The sequence below is a fragment of the Mauremys mutica genome, chromosome 15 (assembly GCF_020497125.1).
Source record: "Mauremys mutica isolate MM-2020 ecotype Southern chromosome 15, ASM2049712v1, whole genome shotgun sequence".
NCBI lineage: Eukaryota > Metazoa > Chordata > Testudines > Geoemydidae > Mauremys > Mauremys mutica.
The window spans coordinates 29218458-29239927 of NC_059086.1; the positions used below are offsets into that span (position 1 = coordinate 29218458).

General features: G+C 46.5%; 1 protein-coding gene across 1 annotated transcript in view; it reads left to right on the forward strand.

Moving 5' to 3' along the window:
* The window catches only part of LOC123350280 (butyrophilin subfamily 1 member A1-like), a 95378-nt gene extending 74134 nt beyond the window's left edge, over positions 1 to 21244 (forward strand). Inside the window, exons 24-29 of the mRNA XM_044988777.1 lie at positions 6039 to 6059; positions 6653 to 6673; positions 9249 to 9269; positions 16442 to 16462; positions 17888 to 17914; positions 20564 to 21244. Coding sequence (XP_044844712.1) covers positions 6039 to 6059; positions 6653 to 6673; positions 9249 to 9269; positions 16442 to 16462; positions 17888 to 17914; positions 20564 to 21090 — 638 coding nt within the window. The 3' untranslated portion in view covers positions 21091 to 21244. The remainder of the gene's footprint in view (positions 1 to 6038; positions 6060 to 6652; positions 6674 to 9248; positions 9270 to 16441; positions 16463 to 17887; positions 17915 to 20563) is intronic.
* The last annotated feature ends 226 nt before the right edge of the window (positions 21245 to 21470 follow it).

The window sequence follows — 21470 nt, forward strand, 5'->3', positions numbered from 1 at the left end:
TCTCAGTTCTATTCAGATGCCAATTTACATTCCTTATTATCGAAACAAGGTCGCAATTACTTCTCCCACAGTTCTTTCCCACTCACTTCACACAATCCTTGCTTCTACAAATCTCACGTTATTAGGGTTACAGCTAGCCTGACCATGGGCGCCAACTTATATGGGCTCCTGGGGCTTTAGCCCCAGGAATATTCACAGACAGGGGCTCTGCTCCAGCAATATTTGGAGCTAGGTTTCTCCCCTGCTCTGCGCTGCCAGCAGCCCAGAGCCCTTTAAATCCCAGCCACGGCCGGGAGTCAGAGGGCTCTGGGCTGCCTGCAACCGCGGGGAGCTCAGAGCCTTTTAAATCCCAGCTGCGGCCGGGAATCATAGGGCTCAGCGGGGAGCCCAGAGCCCTCTGATTCCCGTCCACGGCTGGGATTTAAAAGGCTCTGGGCTCCCCGCGGGTGCAGGCAGCCCAGAGCCCTTTAAATCCCAGCCGCGGCTGAGATTTAAAGGGCTCTGGGCTCCCCGCCGCAGCGGGCAGCCCAGAGCCCTCTGATTCCCGGCCGCGGCTGAGATTTAAAAGGCTCTGGGCTCCCCACGGTTGCAGGCAGCCCAGAGCGCTTTAAATCCCATCCGCGGCTGGGATTTAAAGGGCTCTGGGTTCCCCGCTGCAGCAGGCAGCCCAGAGCATGGGCGCCAACTTATATGGGCTCTTGGAGCTAAAGCCCCAGGAATATTCATAATCAGGGGCTCTGCTCCACCAATATTTGGAAATATTAGATTTTTCCCCCTCCCCAGAGTTTTCCTGCCTGAATGTAAAGAGAGCACACAGCACGTCTCTCTAGCTCTCCTTTGCTGCTGCTGCCGGTAGCCTAAGGGCTGCAGCATTAGCATAAGAGGAATGTGCTAACGACTGATCAAAAGGGAGTCGGGTTCAGATCCCCGAATCCGGAGTGGCGGAGACGGGCGTAAGAGGAATGTGCTAACGACTGCTGAAGCACTCAGGAGGGGGAGGGGAGGGGCCCTCCCCTCCCCTCCCCTTACCTGGAGGAGACACAAACGGGCCAGGAGACAGACATCATTCACCTTAGCAGAAGTTGCGGCTTCCGTGAGTGTTTGACCCTATGATTTTTTATTATGTTTGAGTGTTTAACCCTATGATTCCCCCCCAGCCCCAGCCCCAGTCCCAGCCCCTACTCCTACCCCCAGTGAGGCGCAGCAGGCTGCACAGGGGAGGCAGGAAGCCACATGTGAAGGCAATGCCCCCTCCCCCAGCACCCACCAACCCACCCACCACAGGAGGGATGGGAGAGGGAGGCTTCCTAGACCTGAGCAGCTGGGGCTTGGGTGAATTTTATGACACCCTGCTCCCCCACCCCAAAGCCAGCCACCACCCTGCCTACCCCACTTCTGCCCCATGCTGGGCAAGGGGCAGCCCCATCCCCCCTCCACAGTGAAGTTATGGTGAGGGGCAGCAACATGGAAGGCCACCTGTGCCCCCCCCCCAGTACCCATCATAGGGGAGGGGAGTGAGCTTTCTGGACCTGAGAGGGGCTCTAGGAGCATGTGCAGAGTGTGTGTGCCATGGGGGGCAGGAGGGGACCCTCCCCTGGAGCTTGCTGCTGCCAGTGGTGGTGATGGGGAGTCCTCTCTGGCCCTAGCCCTGGGGCAGCCTGTCTGCACCCCAAGTTCCTCATCCTCAGCCCTGCCTCACCCCAAAGCCTGCACCCCCAGCACCGAGCATGCTCCTGCACTGTGAACCCCTCATCCCCAGCCCCACCCCAGAACCCTCACCTGAGGGGAAAAACATGCAACTTAAATTTGGTGGTCAGTTTTGAGTATCATTGTATTTAGCACAATATTTGATTATTTTACACCCTTCAAAGTATGTAACTGGTCGTATACAGGTGTTTTCTCTGAATACTGTCTGTGTGCCTCAGTTTCCCCAATGCATTTCTTAAGGCTCTAGATGGTGGGATAAGGGGGTGTGATTGTTGTAAAGCCCTAGAGGGCCAGTGTGATGCTGTCTGCACAGAGAATGGCTGACACCCTGTCTCCAGGCAACTGATGGCCTGGGCCACTCTCCTGCAAGGTGCCAACTGAAGGTGTTTGGAGTATCATTGTATTTAGCACAATATTTGATTACTTTACACCCTTCAAAGTATGTAACTGGTCGTATACAGGTGTTTTCTCTGAATACTGTCTGTTTGCCTCAGTTTCCCCAATGCATTTCTTAAGGCTCTAGATGGTGGGATAAGGGGGTGTGATTGTTGTAAAGCCCTAGAGGGCCAGTGTGATGCTGTCTGCACAGAGAATGGCTGACACCCTGTCTCCAGGCAACTGATGGCCTGGGCCACTCTCCTGCAAGGTGCCAACTGAAGGTGTTGGAGAACAAAGAGATCAGGTGGCCTCCTAATGCTTGGAAAAGAGACAAAGGCCAGAGGAGGGAGTGTCAGTGCCTGTGCAGACTTCCGGGAAGCGCATGGTGTGGAAGGGGATGCTGGGATGCTTTGGAACAGCTCCATACAAAGCCAGTCAGGACTCTGGGGGAGCATCTCTGAGCATACTGTCTCCAGGGCAAGAAGCTTACACCTTCCTGGGTCTGACCTCCGAGCATTCAGCATGCCCTTCCACACCATGCACTTTCCGCAGCGAGTCTGCCCAGGCAGGTCCTGGGGCAACCAGAGGTCCCTGCACCCCAACTCCGCAGTCAAATGTGACTCTCAGCCAGACAGTAAAACAGAAGGTTTATTAGATGACAGGGATACAGTCTAAAACAGAGCTTGTAAGTACAGAAAACAGGACCCCTCAGTCAGGTCCATCTTGGGGGGTGGGGAGCCCAGACCCAAGTTCTGGGCCTCTCCCGATTTCCCCAGCCAGCTCCAAACTGACACTCCCTCATCTGACCTTTGTGTCTCTTCCGGACAAGGAGGCCACCTGATCTCTTTGTCCCCAACACCGTCAGTTGGCACTTTGCAGGGGAAACTGAGGCACCCACACAGTATTCAGAGAAAACATTAAGAACATTCCCACTTTGTCACAACAGGTGCAACAAAATTTAATACCGTATATTAGGTATTAATAGGCAAGTGCTGCTTCTGACTTTCCACTTTTAATTGACCCTTGTAATCTTGTGGTGCTGACGCATTGTAGCTTCATTTTATATCAGCTTACAGGGTGAGAGCGGGGTGGGGGGACCACCATTTTGGGCCCCACCAAAAATTATACGAACCTGCCGCCTATGGCCCAGAGCCCTCTGATTCCCGGCCGCGGATGGGATTTAAAAGTCTCTGAGCTCCCCACGGTTGCAGGCAGCCCAGAGCCCTCTGACTCCCAGCCGGGGCTGGGATTTAAAGGGCTCTGGGATCCCCGCGGCTGCCAGCAGCCCAGAGCCCTTTGAATCCCAGCCCCTGGCCACTGATTGCCCCCTCCCCAGACCCCTGCCCCAACTGCCCCCCAGGACCTCCACCCCCTATCTAAGCACCACTGGTCCTTGTTCCCCGATTACCCCCTCCCGAGACCCCTGCCCCTAACTGCCCCTTGGGACCTCAGCCCCTATCTAAGCCTCCCTTCTCCTTGTCCCCAACTGCCCCCTCCTGAGACCCCACCCAACTTCCCCCCCAGGACCGCACTCCCTACCTGTCCCCTGATAAACCTCCTAGACTCCCATGCCTATCCAATTGCTGCCTGTCCCCTGACTGCCCCTTCGAACCTCTGCCCCATCCAACCCCCCCTGCTCCTTGTCCCTTGACTGCCCCCCGGAACTCCCTACCTCTTCTCCAACCCCCAAACTGCTTACTGTGCCACTCAGACTAGCGTATCTGGCTCCATGCAGCTCCAGACAGTTGCTGCCGTGCTCCCCCATGGAGCCCACAGCCCTCTCCCACCCCCAGCACCTGCCTTTCAGATTTGAACACCTCAAAATTCAGGAGTGCTCAAGCTCGGTTTGGGCAGCTTTTACTTCATTTCTCCCAAATCAGTTTCCCCTGCAAGGTGCCAACTGAAGGTGTTGGAGAACAGAGAGATCGGGTGGCCTCCTAATGCCTGGAAAAGAGACAAAGGCCGGAGGAGGGAGTGTCAGTGCCTGTGCGGACTTCTGGGAAGTGCACGGTGTGGAAGGGGATGCTGTGATGCTTTGGAACAACTCCATACAAAACCAGTCAGGACTCTGGGGGAACCTCCTCTCTTGGAGCATACTGTCTCCAGGGCAAGAAGCTTACACCTTCCTGAGTCTGACCTCGGAGCATTCAGCATGCCCTTCCACGTCATGCACTTTCCAAAGTTAGTCTGCCCAGGCTGGTCCTGGGGCAACCAGAGGTCCCTGCACCCCAACTCCGCAGTCAGATGTGACTCTCAGCCAGACAGTAAAACAGAAGGTTTATTAGATGATGGGAACACAGTTTAAACAGAGCTTGTTGGTACAGAAAACAGAACCCCTCTGTCAGGTCCATCTTGGGGGGTGGGGAGCCCAGAACCAAGTTCTGGGTCTCTCCCCATTTCCCCAGCCAGCTCCAAACTGACACTCCCTCCTCTGGCCTCTGTGTCTCTTCCGGACAAGGAGGCCACCTGATCTCTTTGTCCCCAACACCTTCAGTTGGCATCTTGCAGGGGAAACTGAGGCACCCACACAGTATTCAGAGAAAATATTAAGAACATTCCCACTTCATCACAACAGGTGCAACAAAATATAATACTGTATATTGAAGTAGGCAAGTGCTGCTTCTGACTTTCCACTTTTGACTGACCCTTGTAATCTTGTGGCACTGACGCGTTGTAGCTTCATTTTATATCGGCTTACAGGGCGGGAGCGGGGGGGCACCACCATTTTGGGCCCCACCAAAAATTATACAAACCTGCCACCTATGAGCCTGACTCTTGCTAACAGAGACTGTCATGCATTGAAATCCCTGTTAGTTCTTGCTCTATTTCCACACTGAGGCCATGCAGACACTCCACCCTGTACCTCAGGGATGGAAGAAGAATTGTCCTCTCCCCACCCAGGGTAGGTAGCTGGGGTGGGGGAGAGCCCAGGACATGGTAGGGGGCAGCCAAAAATATTTTTGCTTCAGGCAGCAAAAAACCTTGAGCCAGCCCTGCCTGTTCCCCCACTCCCAAGAGTGCCCCACCCTCGTTCTACTGCTTCCTTCCTCAGCTCCTCCCCTGCCCCACCCCCAGTGCCTTCTACCCTCTCCAGAAAGAACTGATCAGTGGTGAGCAGGAGGCGCTGTGGTGGAGGAGGAGCTGTTTGGTTAGGTCTGCCTGTGAGTACGATATCTGTCTCAGAAAAAAGGGTACCCCTTTCACTGGCGCTCACACAAGCCCTTCAGTAGGAAAGTGTTCACTAGGCCCCAAACCAGAGGGCATGGGGATGATGTTAAATAGGACTATAGGGGTTATATTAGCTCAATATATGGCTCAGTTCCTGGAATACTGAGTGCAGTTCTGGTGTCCCCAGCTGAAAAAGGAAGTTGTCAAACTGGAGAGGGTTCATAGAAAATCAGCAAAATGATTAAAGGATTAGATAACATGTATTATAGTGATAGACTGAAAGAGCTCAATCTATTTAGCTCACCAAAGAAAAGGGGTGGCTTGGTTACACTCTAGCCATATGTAGACAGAGAACATATATGTGATAATGGGCTCTTTAATCTAACACAGAATGGACTTGCAAAATCCCATGGCTGGAAGCTGAAACTAGGAAAGTCAGACTAGAAATAAGGGTTAAATTTTTAAGAGTGAGGGTGATTAGCCATTGTTACAATTGACAAGGGGTTAAGGTGCATCCTCTATCACTGGACATTTTGAGGGGGGGGGCGGTACTGCTCTACTGCAAAAATGAAATGTTTTGGGGATGTTCTCTGGCGCATGTAATAGATTTTGAGAGTGTTTCCTTCCGGCCTTAGACAGTATGATGTTCACTGTGTCACTAGCTCCCTCACAGCTATTCTCCAATAAATACAGCTTTTGATATTTTAACTAATAGTTACCTTTGTTCTTGGCCATATATTACAAAAGGTGCTATTGTTATCATTAAATATTTTTCTAATTTTTAGGAGAAATGGAAAAAACAATAAGTAAGTCTGTAGCCTTTTTCTTCCATGTGCTCGTCTCCTCTTTTTGATAGAGCGGATGACTTGGCTGATTTTGTCAATACTGTATATGAGGACTTGCTGGTTCTGAGCAGTGCTGCTCATACATTGTTGAAATTTAAATAGACTCACCCACTACTTGTTTGTATTCTCCAAGAACCATAACACCCTTGCAGAGACACACTATGAAAGGCAATGTACACACTGAAAGGACTCTACATTGAAATAAGTAAATAAAATTCAGCTTATGATGTAAATGGTATAATTGCTCCTGTCATAGCAGAACCCATATTAGCAGAGGAGCGTAGTGTTTCATATTCACCTTTTGCTAATTATTTGTGGCCATGAAGCTTCTTCTTAAATTGATTAAAGCAAAAATATATTCTCCTCTATCTACTACATAGTGGATAGGAATGGGGCTAGCCCATGGATTGAAGAGCTAATTGACTATCCATGGCCAATATTTATGCTAATCAAGAAAGAAATGATCTCATTCACCCTTTTCAATTCATAAGTAAATGGACATACACTGAACTGTTTTCTTCTCCTCCCCAATGTTTTTTTTTTTTTTTTTGCAGAACAACTCCAGGAGGAAAAGGGTGAGTTTGCCTACTTTACTCAATAGTTACAGTTGACTGACCAAACTAAGTGTGGCCTTAATGGTTAGAACAATTTCAACTGCGGAAGGGACGCTATCATTGCATGCCCCATGGATATGGGAAGTTCTGTGTAGATTACTCTGGAATTGTGGAATGTCATCAAGCTGTGACATCACTTGGCAAAGAAAGTCAGAGGGGCAGAGGTTCAAGGGCAGTCGGGTACGATAGGAAAAACATCCACGCGCTACAGGAACTGAACATATCCATTAAATGAAGAAGCTCTGGCTGGGGAGTGTGGCAGTACCGAGTTGCTAGTTCTGTGCCTGACCTTGTAGTTACTAAGGCCATGCAGACATTCCACCCTGTGTCTCACGGAAGGAGGGAGAATTGTCCTTCCTAAAGAGCCTCCCTGAAACTGGGAAACCACATCCCGTGGAGAGCACCCCGTGTAGACTCTTGGACAATTTCCCTGCAAAGGAAGGGCTAATATTGACACAGGAATGTGTGCTAGAGCAGGAAATAGAACCTAGATACTCTGTCTTCTGGACTGGTGTATTCACTATGAGAGGAAGATTTTGGCAGAGACTTTCCATGGGAATATGTCTATTTCAGGTGGAAACAAACATTTTGGGTGAAAAAAAGCACAAGAAAGAAGCAAAAGTTTCTCAGTAGAGGCAAAAGTTTCTATTTCCTCCGAGTTAAAAAGGAATATTCTGATTTTTCACTTCAAAATGAAGGAGACATTGTTAAGTTTTGATTCAGTTACCCAAACACATAGGGGAAGTGTAGGCACAGGCACCAACTTTTTGATTTCCACAGGGGTCCTTGACAACCTCTCTGCCCCAGGCCCTGCCTTTCCTAACCTCCTTCATTTAAGGCCCCACCCTTACCTGATCTCACTCTGCCTCTTCCTGCCCTTTTCCTCCCCTCCCAAGAGAGCCCTACCCTCTTTCAACCTCTTCCTTCCTCAGCTCCTCCCCTGTCCCACCTCCAGAGCCTTCTGCCCTCTCCAGAAAGAAATGATCAGCGGTGAGCAGGAGGCGCTGCGGTGGAGGGGGAGGAGCTGATTGATGGGTCGTGCCTGTGAGTGCAATTTCTGTCTAAGAAAAAGGGTTCCCCTTTCACTGGAGCTCACATAAGCCCTTCAGTAGGAAAGTGTTCGCTAGGCCCCAAACCAGAGGGCATGGGGATGATGTTAATTAGGATGTTAATTAGTCACAAAGGAATGTTTGCTAGAGTAGGAAATAGAACCTGGATATTCTGTCTTCGGGTCCCATGTATGCTCTATGAAAGCAAGGTGTTGACAAAACCTTTCCATGGGAATATGTTTATTTCAGGCCAAAAACTACTGTTTGTAATTAAAAAAAGAACAAGGAAGATGGAAGAGCATCTCATTAGAGTAAAAAGTTTCTATTTCCTACATATTGAAAAGGAATATTCTGATTTTTCACTTCAAAATGAAAGAGACATTGTTAAGGTTTGATTCAGTTATGAAATAATGTGTGGGCAGTGTTGGCACAGGTGCCAACTTTTTGATTTCCTCATGGGTACTTGACCACCTCTCTGCCCCAGGCCCTACCCCTATTATACCCCTTCCCTGAAGGCCCCACCCCTGCCCCACCTGTTCCTGCTCCCACTCTTCCTCTTCTGAGGCTGCTCTACCCCCTCTCCCAAGAGTGCCCCGCCCTCATTCCACCTCTTCCTTCTTTGGCTCCTCCCCCTCAGCGCCTCCTGCCCTCTGCAGAAGAGCTGATCAGCGGTGGGAAGGAGACGCTAGGGTGGAGGGGGAGGAACTGATTGATGGTGTCTGCTGGTGAGTGCAATTTCTGTCTGAGAAAAACTGTACCCCATTCACTGGAGCTCACACAAGCCCTTCAGGAGGAAAGTGTTCACTAGGCCCGAAACAAGATGGCATGGGGATGATGTTAATTAGGACTATAGGCATTATATTAGCTCAATATATGGCTCGGTTGCTGGAATACTGAGTGCAGTTCTGTTTTCCCCAACTGAAGAAGGAAGAGCACCAGAATGATTAAAGGATTAGATAACATGTGTTATAGTGATAGACTCAAAGAGCTCAATCTATTTAGTTCGCCAAAGAAAAGGGGCGGCTTGGATACACTCTAGCCATATGTAGACAGAGAACATATATGTGATAATAGGCTCTTTAGCCTAGTAGAGAATGGTCTAGCAAAATCCAGTGGCTGGAAACTGAAACTAGGAAAGTCAGACTAGCAATAAGGTATACATTTTTAAGAGTGAGGGTGATTAGCCATTGTTACAATTGGTGAGAGGTTGTGGTGCATCCTTCATCACTTGACATTTTTTTCTAAAGGAACTGCTCTACTGCAAAAATGAAATGTTTCGGGGATGTTCTCTGGCGCATGTAATAGATTTTGAGAGTGTTTCCTTCCGGCCTTAGACAGTATGATGTTCACTGTGTCACTTGCTCCCTCAGAGCTATTCTCCAATAAATACAGCTTTTGATATTTTAATTAGTAGTTACCTTTATTCTTGGTCATATATTACAAAAGGTGCTATTGTTATCTTTAAATATATTTTTTCTCTTTTTTAGGAGAAATGGAAAAAACAATAAGTAAGTCTGTGGCCTTTTTCTTCCATGTGCTCTACTCCTCTTTTTGATAGAGCGGATGACTTGGCTAATTTTGTCAATAACATGTAAGGGCACTTGCTGGTTCTGAGTAGTGCTGCTCATACATTGTTGAAATTTAAATAGACTCACCCACTACTTGTTTGTATACTCCAAGAACGGTAACACTCTTGCAGAGACACACTCTTAAAGGCAATGTACACATTGAAAGGACTCTGCATTGAAATAAGCAAATGGAATGCAGCACACTATGTAAATGGTGTTACTGCTCCTTTCATAGCAGAACCCATATTAGCAGAGGAACGTATTCACCTTTTGTTAATTACTTGTGACCATGACGCTTCTTCTTAAATTGAATAAAGCAAGAATATAATCTCCTCTATCTACTACTTGGTGGGATAGGAATGGGGCTAGCCCATGGATTGAATAGCTAATTCACTCCCCATGACCAATATTTATGCTAATCAACAAAGAAAGGATCTCATTCACCTTCTTCAATTCATAAGACAATGGACGTACATTGAACTGCAGAAGGGACACATTCCCTGTGGATCTAGGAAGTGGAGAGTCTGTGTAGATTACTGTGGAATTGTGGTATGTCATCGAGCTGAGACATCACTTTGCAAAGAAAGTCAGTGGGTCAGGGGTTTAAGGGCAGTCGGGTATGAGAAAAAAAATCCACATGCTACAGGAATCGAACATTTCCACTCAACGAAAAGGCTCTGGCTGGGGAGTGTGGCAGGACCGAGTTGCTAGTGCTGTGCCTGACCTTGTAGTAACTGAGGCCATGCGGACACTCCACCCTGTGCCTCAGGGTTGGAGGGAGAAATGTCTTCCCCAAAGAGCTTTCCCCAAACTGGGAACCCACATCCTGTGCAGAGCACCCAGTGTTGGCTCTTTCACAATCCCTCTGCAAAGGAAGTGCTGATAGTCACACAGGAATGTTTGCTAGAGCACGAAATAGAACATAGCTGTTCTGTCCTCCCATCCTGTGTACTCAGTATGAGAGGAAGGCGTTGGCAGAAACTTTCCATGGGAATGTTTCTATTTCAGATGGAAAAAATGTATGGATGAAAAAAGAACAAGAAAGAAGCAAAAGTATCTCAGTAGAGTCAAAAGTTTCTATTTCCTCCATATTAAGGAGGAACATTCTGATTATTCACTTCAAAATGAATGAGACATTGTTAAGGTTTGATTCAGTTATGAAATAATGTGGGGGCAGTGTAGGCAGAGGCGCCAACTTTTTCATTTCCTCTTGGGTCCTCTCTGCCCCAGGCCCCACCCCTGCTCCACATCATCCTGCTCCATTCTGCCTCTTCCTGCCCTGTTCCACCCACTCTTCCAATGGAGCCCCACCCTCATTCCGCCTCTTCCTTCCTCAGCTCCTCCCCTCAGTACCTCCTGCCCTCTGCAAAAAAGCTGATCTGTGGCAGATATGAGGTGCTGGGGTGGAGGGGGAGGAGCTGATTGGCAGGGCCTGCCGGTGAGTGCTGAACACCTTGTCTTTTTTTCCATGGTTGCTCCATTCCTGGAGCACTGATGAAGTTGGCGCCAGGGAGGCTGTTGAGAGGAAAGAAAAGTTCATTAACGCAATTTTCAGAAAAAAAGACAAATAGGTGGTATGAGCCTGTATCTCATTTTGCAAACAATGGTAGGACAGGAAGAATGACTTTGCTTTGATTTCTGAGGTGATCACACAGAGTGGGATTTTATCAGGGAAATATTTAGCAGCCAGCTCTAGATTGCACCCAGAAAATCATGGTAAGTCTTAAACATCTCTGTGGGGTTTTATACAGTGCTCCGAGGGGGAACTCTTGATATTGAAAGGCGAGAGCATCCCCTTGGATGGGAAACTTCTGCTGGAAACTTCAGGGCCTTTAATTGCATCTTGCATCAGGGTGGGGGGTTCTCCCCTCACACAGCAGAGTGCAGAGCATGTGGAATAACCACAAAGCCCAAGACTCTGACACATGCCAGGTCTCATGCTCAGAGGTCTTGTGTCTTTCTGCCAGAAGAGTTTCCTGGATGCCTCTGCCTCTGGCAGCAGGATGCTGAGGGTGCTGTCCCCCTGCAAACCTGAGATCTCCAGGAAGAGCCATTAACCCCTTTCTATACAATCCCACCTACTGTTCCCCAGGGTGATATCAAAGAACCCGCTCACCATTCCTGTCCCATGACTGGGTCAGTCAGACACACATTGTCTGTAATCTGAACAGGTGCAATTTCTTTCTCAGCAGGACTGTACCCTTTTCCTTGAAGCTCACAAAACCCCTTCAGTAGGAATGGTTTTGGTAGGCAGTGGGCCAGAGGACATGGGGATGGTATTAAGTAGGACTATGAAGGTTATATTTCCTCTGTCTTTGGCTCTGCCATTGGAATACTGTGTCCATTTCTGGTGTCCCCAATTGAGGAAGGAAGTTGATAAATAGGAGAGGGTTCAGAGAAGAAGAAGAGAAATTATTAAAGGATTAGAAAACATATTTTATAGTGATACACTCCAGGAGCTCAATCTTTTTTGCTAAATAAAGAAAAGGGATGACTCGATCACACTCTATAATTAAATACACGAGGAACAAATATTTGACATCAAACTAAATTTTTACCCACTATACCCTCCTCTTTCCAATTGAACCAACCAACTCATCTTCCTTCATTATTCCCTTAACCTCATGGGAGCAAACAGGTCTAAATACTATATACTCTGGACATCAGACATGCAGTAGTGTTCTACCTTGAGAGAACTAAGACTGATAAAGATGAGTTAATCATTGGACTGGTTTAACAGAAATTTAAAGGTACAGTCCCAAAAGTGTTATGTCTGCAAGCTGTAGAAACTTTTTAAATACACCATAATACAGGCTCAAGTAAAATGTATACCTCAAATTAAAAAAAATCATATTAAGAGGACCAAGAAAATACCACCAAGGCTAAAAAACAAAGTAAAAGAAGCAGTTAGAGGCAAAAAGGCATCCATTAAAAATTAGAAGTAAAATCCTACTGAGGAACTCTGGGGTACAGATGTGGGGATTGGCATGAAAGACCCCCTAACCTTATATTCCACCAGTTTAGGTTAAAAACTTCCCCAAAGCACAAATTCTTTTCCTTATCCTTGGACAGTATTGCTGCCACCACCAAGTGATTTAAACAAACATTCAGGGAGGCACCACTTAGAGCCCTATTCCCCCCCACAATATCCCCTCAAGCCTCTTCACCCCTTTTCCTGGGGAGGCTTGAGAATAATATACCAATCAGTAGGTTAACAAAGACCAAATCCCTGGTTTTTTTAGGACACTGAAAATCAATCAGGTTCTTAAAAGAAGAATTTTATTTAAAAACAAATAAAAGAATCACACCTGCAAATTCAGGATGTAAGATAACTTTACAGGCTAAATAAAAAGATTTAAAACACAGAGGATTCCCCTCTGACTCTACTTCCCAGTTACAAAAAAGGAATAAAATTACCTCTTAGCATAGGGAAAATTTACAAGCTAAAACAAAAGATAATCTAATGCATTTCCTTGCCTTTACTTACATTTTTTGTAACTTTAGATGTATCATTTCAGATACTTTTTCAGAAGCTGGTTTACCTGCTTGGTCTCGCTCTCTGTCCCGAGAGGGAACCATTAAAGAGAGCACAAACAAAACCTTCCCCCACCCAGTATTTCAAAGGATCTTCTTTCCCCATTGGTCCTTCTGGTCAGGAGGGATTTATGTTACTGCATACATAAAGGTTATTACCCTTCCCTTTATATTTATGACAGGAACATAGAAAGGAGCATAAACTCTGACAAGTGTTAAAGTACAATTAAGCAGGCCAAAAATATTTTGAAGGGCAGCTAGCTGAAGGTTTAAAAACTAAACAAAGAAAAGTTAAGTACATCAAAAGCAGGAAGCTGGTTTGGGAGGAGAATAGTCTTTCCAAAATAGCTTCCCCCAGCTGGAAACCCATGCCCTATGCAGAACACCCAGAGGAAACTTTTGAAAATTCTCCTGCACATTCTCACAGGAATGTTTGCTAGAGCAGGAATTACAACCCAGATATTCTGGCTTCCAACCCAGTGTATTCACTACTGGACCAAGAGCTGTTAAAAACTTTCCATCGAAACGTGTGTGTTTCAAAAAAAGAAAATTGTTTGGGGGAAATAAAAACAAAACATTTCAGTAAGGTAAAAACTTTCCTTTTTGACTGCATTGAAATGGATTTTTTTATATATTTTTTTTCATTTAAAAAAGGGAACAAAATGTTTCAATTTTATCAAAACAGAATGTTCTGGTTGACCTGAATATTTTGGAGGAAATTTCAAAATTCTTTGTTTTCATTCTTTTTAGAAGAAAAAACTAATTTTACAATAATAGAATTTCCCATGAAATGGAAATTCTAGTTTCTGCCCAGCTTTAACTAAACCATGTTTTCAGCCTCTTTCTTATAGGACCATTTTTTATATCTGTACCTCAGTGTGTGATGTCTGTTTCCATAACTCTAAATTTCCATTGAAATCAATATGAATTTTAAGTGAACTGTCATTACGAAGCCTTGTGAATGAAATCTGGTCCAACACTTGTTCATTTTTCTACCTACTCTGATTTCTCTGTTATTTATTCTGTGCTCATCTCCATGGGTTCTGAACACATTGCAATTTCTAATAGTAAACATATCAAAGTTGCTTTGTCTTTCTCCCTAGCTATGACACCTTGCCTTATTTGGTTATTGGTTTTGGTTGGCTGGTTTGGTTTTCCCTTTTTTTAACTGATGAAATACACAGATCAGAGCAATGGTTCATATATTTCAGTCTGAATATGATAAGCTCCAGAGGGGTGTTTTTAATAAACAGTCTGGACTCAATCTTGCTCCCACTGAAGTCAAAAGGTGCTTGTCATGAATCATAAAAGATCAAGATTGGAAAAGATCTCAGGAGGTCATCTAGTCCAACCCCCTGCTCAAAGCTTCAGTGCTTGTGGGACTGGGTTGTGGGAAGCCCAGGATCCAGCTCCAGGGCTCTCCAACCCGCACTAATCAGGATCTTTCTGCTTTTGCATTGAGAGGAAGGTGGGTAAGTTTTAAAGTTGAGATTCAGTGTTGTAGAGTATTTTCCACTGGCAGGTGGTCTCTCAGACGCTATAGCATGGAAACTGGTGCAATTTCTTTTGTGCAATATTTTCAGACCTTCTCCCTCCTAAGAGTGTCTTACAGGAGCTTCTGTGCCAGAACAAAAGTGTGTGTGTGTGGGGGGGAGAGTTGTGACCCCCTCCCCCTACATGGAAGGAGGGTTCAACACACTCTGCTCTTCTGTTGCCCCTTTTCTTGGTATTCAAAGCTCCTTCTTCAGAGCCATGGAACTTTATGTAGAGAAAGAGTGAGCCGGGGACTGGGCTGGATATGTGTGAGGATAATGCACCTTTTCTCCTTCACCAAAAGAGAGAATCTCCATAAAACACAATCCTGTTCACAAAATCTTTAGTTTTATAACTATTAGTTCTACTTGGAGTGGTTGGAGACGTTTATTCCACTCAGGTGAGTTTGTGCTCAGTGTACTGGGGCTGGAGATTTTCCCCCTAGCAGTACCCATCAGGGCAGCGCATGTGCTTAACACCTTCTTTTGGTCCCAACAGAGGCTATACAAGGGCAGCACCGCCCCGACCCCCCTCAGTTCCTTCTTGATGCCAGGGGCTATAGTTGGAGTTCCCCGTGCACATTTTTCTCTTTGTTTTTTTCGCTCTACATCATACTGTTTTGCTGAGTTTTTCACTTTCAAAATAGTTTTAAATAGTTGTTCATGGTAAAACCTAAAGTCTAATTAGATTTAGTGTAGTTTTTACGGTTAGTCATTTTTAATGTTTTGTGTTGCCCAGCAACAAGGGTTATGCAGCATTCTCCGGGCTTCAGCATTGCCTGTCATGTGGGGTCTCTGTCTACATCAGTGACTTACACACTTGCTGTTTGCTCCACCCTGGGGTGGGTCACATTTCAGAGAGTTGTTGTTCTTTTAAATAGAGAACACAGATGTCAAGGAAACTTTATCTGGAGCAGCAGTTGGTGGAGCAAGCCATAAGGCCTGTATTGGTATCAATACCCTCAACTGCCTGTGGGTCTAACCACCCTCAGCTGCCTTCCACCCCTGAAGTGGCAGAGGACAGACCCTGGGACTCTGATTCTCCCTCAAAGAGGGAAGTTGCTCTATGTCTCCAGAACCGCCTTGAAAGAGAACCCATAAGACAGATTGGGGAAAGGAAGGATTCATCATCTTCCTCCTCAAAGACAGCCTTGAGATGTCCAGATGGTAACCAGGGTTGTACTGGGACAGGAGTTTTCTTGTACAATACTGTTGACTCTGGATCCATCTAGGGATGGCTGTGAAATCCAGTACCTACAGGTACAGGTGTGGCAGCAATGGACTTGTTTTGTTTGTCATGCCAACCTCAGCACATCTCAGGAATCAGCAGGACTATCGAAACCATCTGCTATTCCAGGCCCTTCAACTTCTTCAGCATTGGGGCCAATGTGGATGCCATCAACACCCTTGGTACTGGTGATGAAACAGAGAATATCTTCAGCACAGGGATAGGGAGAGGTTTAGGTTGAATATTAGGAAAAACTCTTTCACTAGGAGGGTGGTGAAGCACTGGAATGGGTTACCTAGGGAGGGGGTGGACTCTCCTTCCTTTGAGGTTTTTAAGGTCAGGCGTGACAAAGCCCTGGCTGGGATGATTTAGTTGGGGATTGGTCCTGCTTTGAGTGTGGGGTTGGACTAGATGACCTCCTGAGGTCCCTTCCAACCCTGATATTCTATGATTCTATAAAAAAGAATGGGGCATCCATATCCTCTGCAGAGCACCCGAGTTTACTCTCTTTCTATGTGGAAGAAGGGCTCAGATAGCTCTGCAGAGCTGCAGTCCCTTACCTGAATCTCAAAACCCCTTGAACTCCACACTTTTTCCCCATTTGACATAAATATCTGTGAGATTAATCATCCAAACCATAAACCATCATCACAGTAAATTCTTCCAGCTGTCTGGCTATAAATTTCTCTAGCTCTTTTTAAATTTAAGTCATCATGGGTTTTGAACAATTTAATTCATTTACTGGGTAATCTTTGATGCATGGTACCAAGGGAAACACTGAACAAGAGTTTAAAAGGCTATAATAATTTTTTTTCCAGATGAAATGAAGAAGGAATTAGGTGAGTGAAGACCTATGGTGCACTATTGCTGGTGTCCCCACTCCCATTGCTTGGGTATTTGGAGAGAGGGGCCATTTCTCGTGTCTCTCTTCCATCTCCCTGGCTGCTCCTGATGGAGAAGGGGATCCTGACAGTCCATGTTCTTCCTCATCCATAGCAGGGAATACAGCAGCTCCAGGCAGACACATTGAAGCTCCCCATACTGCTCACACTTACCAGGCAGCATGGGAGATGTGGCCTGATCCCTGTTGTCTGTCTCAGCCTGAGGAGTGGGACAGACCCACTGTCTCCTTGACAGCCACATATGGGGTGTAAAACACCTCAGTAGCCACAGCTGGAGTGTCACTGATTTAGAGTATGTCTGCACAGCAGCTGGGGTGTGTAATTCCCAGTGCAAGCAGACAGACACCTGCCAGCTCTCCTCGAGCTAGCATGCTAAAAATAGCAGTGTAAGTGCAGAGAGACTAGCTGTCTGAACATGTACCCAGGGGTCAGGTGGATTGAACTCATGCAGCTAACCCTAGTCAGTGTGGTCACTCTGCTATTGTTAGTGCACTAGCTCAAACAGAGCTGGCACGTGTTTGTCTACCCATGCTGGGTATTACACCTCCCCGCTGCAAAGGAGACACACATTGGAGGGAATTGTCCTTCTATGTCCTGCCTAGTAGAAGCTGGGTTGCTGTGAATACAGCCCCTGGTGCTTGGAAACACTGTGTGTGTTAATGGGAAGATTCATTTTTTGTTCAAGTGAGAGGGGAACTGTAAGAGGGAGTTAGATCAAAGCCAGAGAGATCAGGTAACATGGGGAGGTGACGCACTGGCTGGAGGTGCAGAACTGACAGAGCAGATCTTAGCCAGAGCATGACCCCTGCCAGGGCTGGCTCCAGACCCCAGTGCGCCAAGCACGCGCTTGGGGCGGCATTTTGCCCGCAGGGCAGCAGGTGGCTCCGGCGGGCCTCCCGCAGTCATGCCTGTGGAGGGTCCGCTGGTCCACGGCTCCGGTGGACCTCCCGCAGACTTGCCTGTGGATGCTCCACCGGAGCCGCGGGACCAGCGCACCCTCCGCAAGCACATCTGCAAGAGGTCCCCCGGAGCCGTGGGACCGGCGACCGGCAGCACACCACCTGCGGCGCGCCGCCCTGCTTGAGGCGGCGGAATTCCTAGAGCTGCCCCTGACCCCTGCCCTGGATTCTAATCTTAGCTCAGAACAGCCCACGTGTGTGTGACAGAGAGAGAGAGAGAGAGAGAATGACCATTCATGTGCCATTTTTGTCTATATTAACTCTTGCAAAAGGAATCACCCCCTAATGCGTCTGGCATCCTCACTTGCCCTCAGTCTGGAACTTCCCTGCTGCTGGAGGGAGGAAATTTTCAGTCAATGCCTCTCTTAATTCAATGTCTGTTGTTGTCTTACTTTCATTTCAGAATGGAGAAGGGCTCGGAACAATTCAGGTAAGAGAATACAGAGCACATGGATAGAGGTGCTGATACTATGGTGATAGATGCTGCGTGAGAACCTCAATACATTAGAATCTATTCCATTATTAAGGAAATCAGCAGGTTTGATGCTATAATCAAACAAGAAACACCACCTGTTCTTATCAGAGAGACAGCTCCTAAAGGTCCTTCCCAGCTCCTAAACTAATTTCAAGGCCTAATTCTGACTTTATTTACATCAATTTTACACCTTTGTAACTCCACTGACCTGCATGGAGTTACTGCTGAATTAGTTCAGAATCAGCCTCCAGTGACGGATTTTCCTGAGTGATGACTGATGGTGCGATATTCAAAAAATCTAAGTGATTGCAGAGCACAAATCTCATTGCAACTCAATGGGGCCTTGTATATGTGTCCTATATCTGTTAACACCCCACTGTGGCAGGATGGAGAGTTTCAGCACCTGACTCTATTCCCCTTATGCCTCCACCCTCAATTGTGTATTTGTCAAGTTCATTCTCTAGCCCTTTCGCTGGGTCCTTAATAGACTCAGTCCCCTTCAGGATCATGGGGAATTGGAAATTCCTTGACTCTACTGGGGTAGAGAGCCCTAGATCTCCATGTTTTGGAGTTTTCTTCTCAAAAACTCCTTGGCTGGAGTAGGTAGGGGAACCCGGGCCCATTCACTCCACTGGGTTCCATCTCAGGGTCTTTGTTTGGAACAGCCAGAACCAGTTCTTGTCTCTCCCTTGCGGCTCCCTGAGCTGCCTCCTATTGCTCCTGCTCTGGAGGCTTCCCTGGCCTCTTGCTCTGCTTCTCTCTCTTTGGCATGTTGGCTTCTTAGGTCTACACTAAGGGGGAAAATCGATATAAGATACGCAACTTCAGCTATGTGAATAACGTAGCTGAAGTCGAATTATCTTATATCGAATCACTTACCCGTCCTCACGGCGCGGGATCAATGTCTGGGGCTCCCCATGTCGACTCCGCCACCGCCGTTCGCGGTGGTGGAGTTCCGGAGTCGACAGGAGCGCGTTCGGGGATCGATATATCGCGTCTAGATGAGACGCGATATATCGATCCCCGAAAAATCGATCGCTACCCGCCGATATGGCGGGTAGTGAAGACGTACCTTGTGTGCTGGAGGGATCCTCTCTCTGCAATTCCTCTGCATCTCTGGCTACTGCCTTTCTCCCCACGAGCTCCCCCTCTCAGTGAGGCCCTTAACTTTTTCTCAATACCCAGTTCTTCCCCGCCTAATTCCCTTCCCCCAGTTACTCACTGAGGTAACTACTCCCAGGTGAACTTGAGCTTCCTCCTGTCCCCTTGTGGAGCCTGTCAGCAGAAGGCTGGGCCACTGACCCCTTCAGAGGGCTAGCTACCCTCTGACAGACCTGCGTTCCCAAGTCACTTCGACCCAGCTCCTCCAAGGTAATGATCCAAATGGGAGTTAGGCACCTAAATACCTTTGAGGAGCTGAGCCTCAGTGTTTACTTGGAGCAGGATTTTAAAAAGTGCCTACGGAAGAACTTTGGGATTTTGGCCACAATGAAGGCACAGATGATGTAGTGGCAGGAATGGGGACTGTGATGAGAATCATAATGCAGTGGTGGTGGGACCACGAAGGGGACTGCAGTGGTGACAGGCATGGTCAGGAGCGAGTTGATGAGGTTTATGAGGGCACCATGATGAAGACAGTGGTGGGATCATTGGCTCTGGTGATAACGGAGACTGACTGTGATGTTGCTGATTATAATAATTATAGTGAGAGAAGACTAAAATGGTGCTGAGGTGAGGAAGGACACGGTGATGGTGATCTGACAGTGAAGATAGTGCAGATAATAATTTGCTTTTTATAGTATTTTTCTGCTGACCATCTCAGAGCTCTTTACAAACAATTATAAAATACCTGATGAGGTTGGCACTATATTGAGCTTACTGAGGAGTAAACCAACTATCAGAGAGCTTATGTAACCTGACCAATGTCACACAGCAGCAAAGCTGGTAACAGAACCTAGGGCTCCTGATTCCAGGTCTAATTATTAGGTAAAACTTTATTTTAATGAATAATTATAATGTTTTATTACTTATGTGCATTGTATTTATTTACAATGTGGTACTAGAGGTATGTTGACATGACCAGTGTTTGATATCTCCATAATCCAATTCTGTGTTTCATGATGAACTTCTCATCATAGTTAGCTGACATAGGAAACATATTTTTGCCATTTGTCCCACACAAAACATCCCATAATGCTGGACACATAGTGGCCTGATTCAGCTCTCAGTTCTGATGGTGATGGTGCACTTTGCTGGCCATTAGTTGAAGTGGAGTTACTCTGGATTCACACTTGTATAACTGAGCTCAGAATCTGGCCCAATTTGAGTACTCATGTGATAAACAATTCTGGATCACTTTTATTTTTGTGCAAATATCACACAAGTCTCATTTCCGACAGAGTTCAGTGCAACATTGAATTGGCAAGTGTGCAGCACTGGTCAAGTCCTGCAGTCCTTACTCAGCCAAAACTCCCATTGAAATCAGTGGGAGCTTTGCATGAGGAGAGGAGGCAGGAGAAGGCTCATAGTGTATATTTGCCTGCTAGTCCAATTTATACTGGCATTATAGGAGTGATTCTCAAAAAGAAAACTCTCTTCCTGTAGATGATATCACTCTCCACGGAGTCACGGCCCACCCCAACCTCTCCATTTCTGGGGATGAGAAGAGTTTTAAACATGAAGCCCAACCTCAACAAGTTCCACCAAATCCAGAGAGATTCGATTCAACCATCTGTGTGTTGGGCTCTGAAGGATTCTCCTTTGGAAAGCACTACTGGGAGGTGGAGGTTGTGAGCAGCACTGACTGGGACCTGGGAGTGGCCAGAAAGTCAATACAGAGAAAAGGAAAACTTTCTTTGTCTCATAAAGAGGGATTCTGGGCTCTGGGTCTGAGTGGGAGAGATTATTGGGCAAAAACAGACCCATGGACCCGGGTCATAGTGCAGAAAAAGCCCAAGAAAATTGGAGTTTACCTTAGTTACCAAGAAGGGCAGGTGACTTTTTTCAATGTAACTGACATGTCTGTGTTGTTCACATTTAATGAATGTTCATTCTCAGGAGAGATTTATCCATTCTTTAAAAATTCACACAAAGAAACATCAATGAGAATTTGTTCAGTTAAAGAGGAATAAATATAACATGACACTGATGCTGATTTTATACTGATGTAACTGAAATCAAGGTTTTCATGAATGTATTTTGATGTAAAAAAATCTGTTTGTTTTAAATGTACATTGTCATGCTGTCTTCATTACATGTTTTGCAATAAAATGTTTTCATTTCTTATTTATTTTTTGCTTGTCACTTTTGTCTAATACAATATTTGACTAGCACAGTGTTTCTGGGGAATTTGATGCAGATGTTAAGAAAACACCATCCATCCTCTCTAACACTTTCCTTATTGGCAGCTTCACCTCGGAGGCAAAATAACAAGAATCTCATTGCTAATTTCAGCATTTTCCTCTGTAATAAAAGATATGTAACATGGATGTCTCACTAATAACCTTATTTT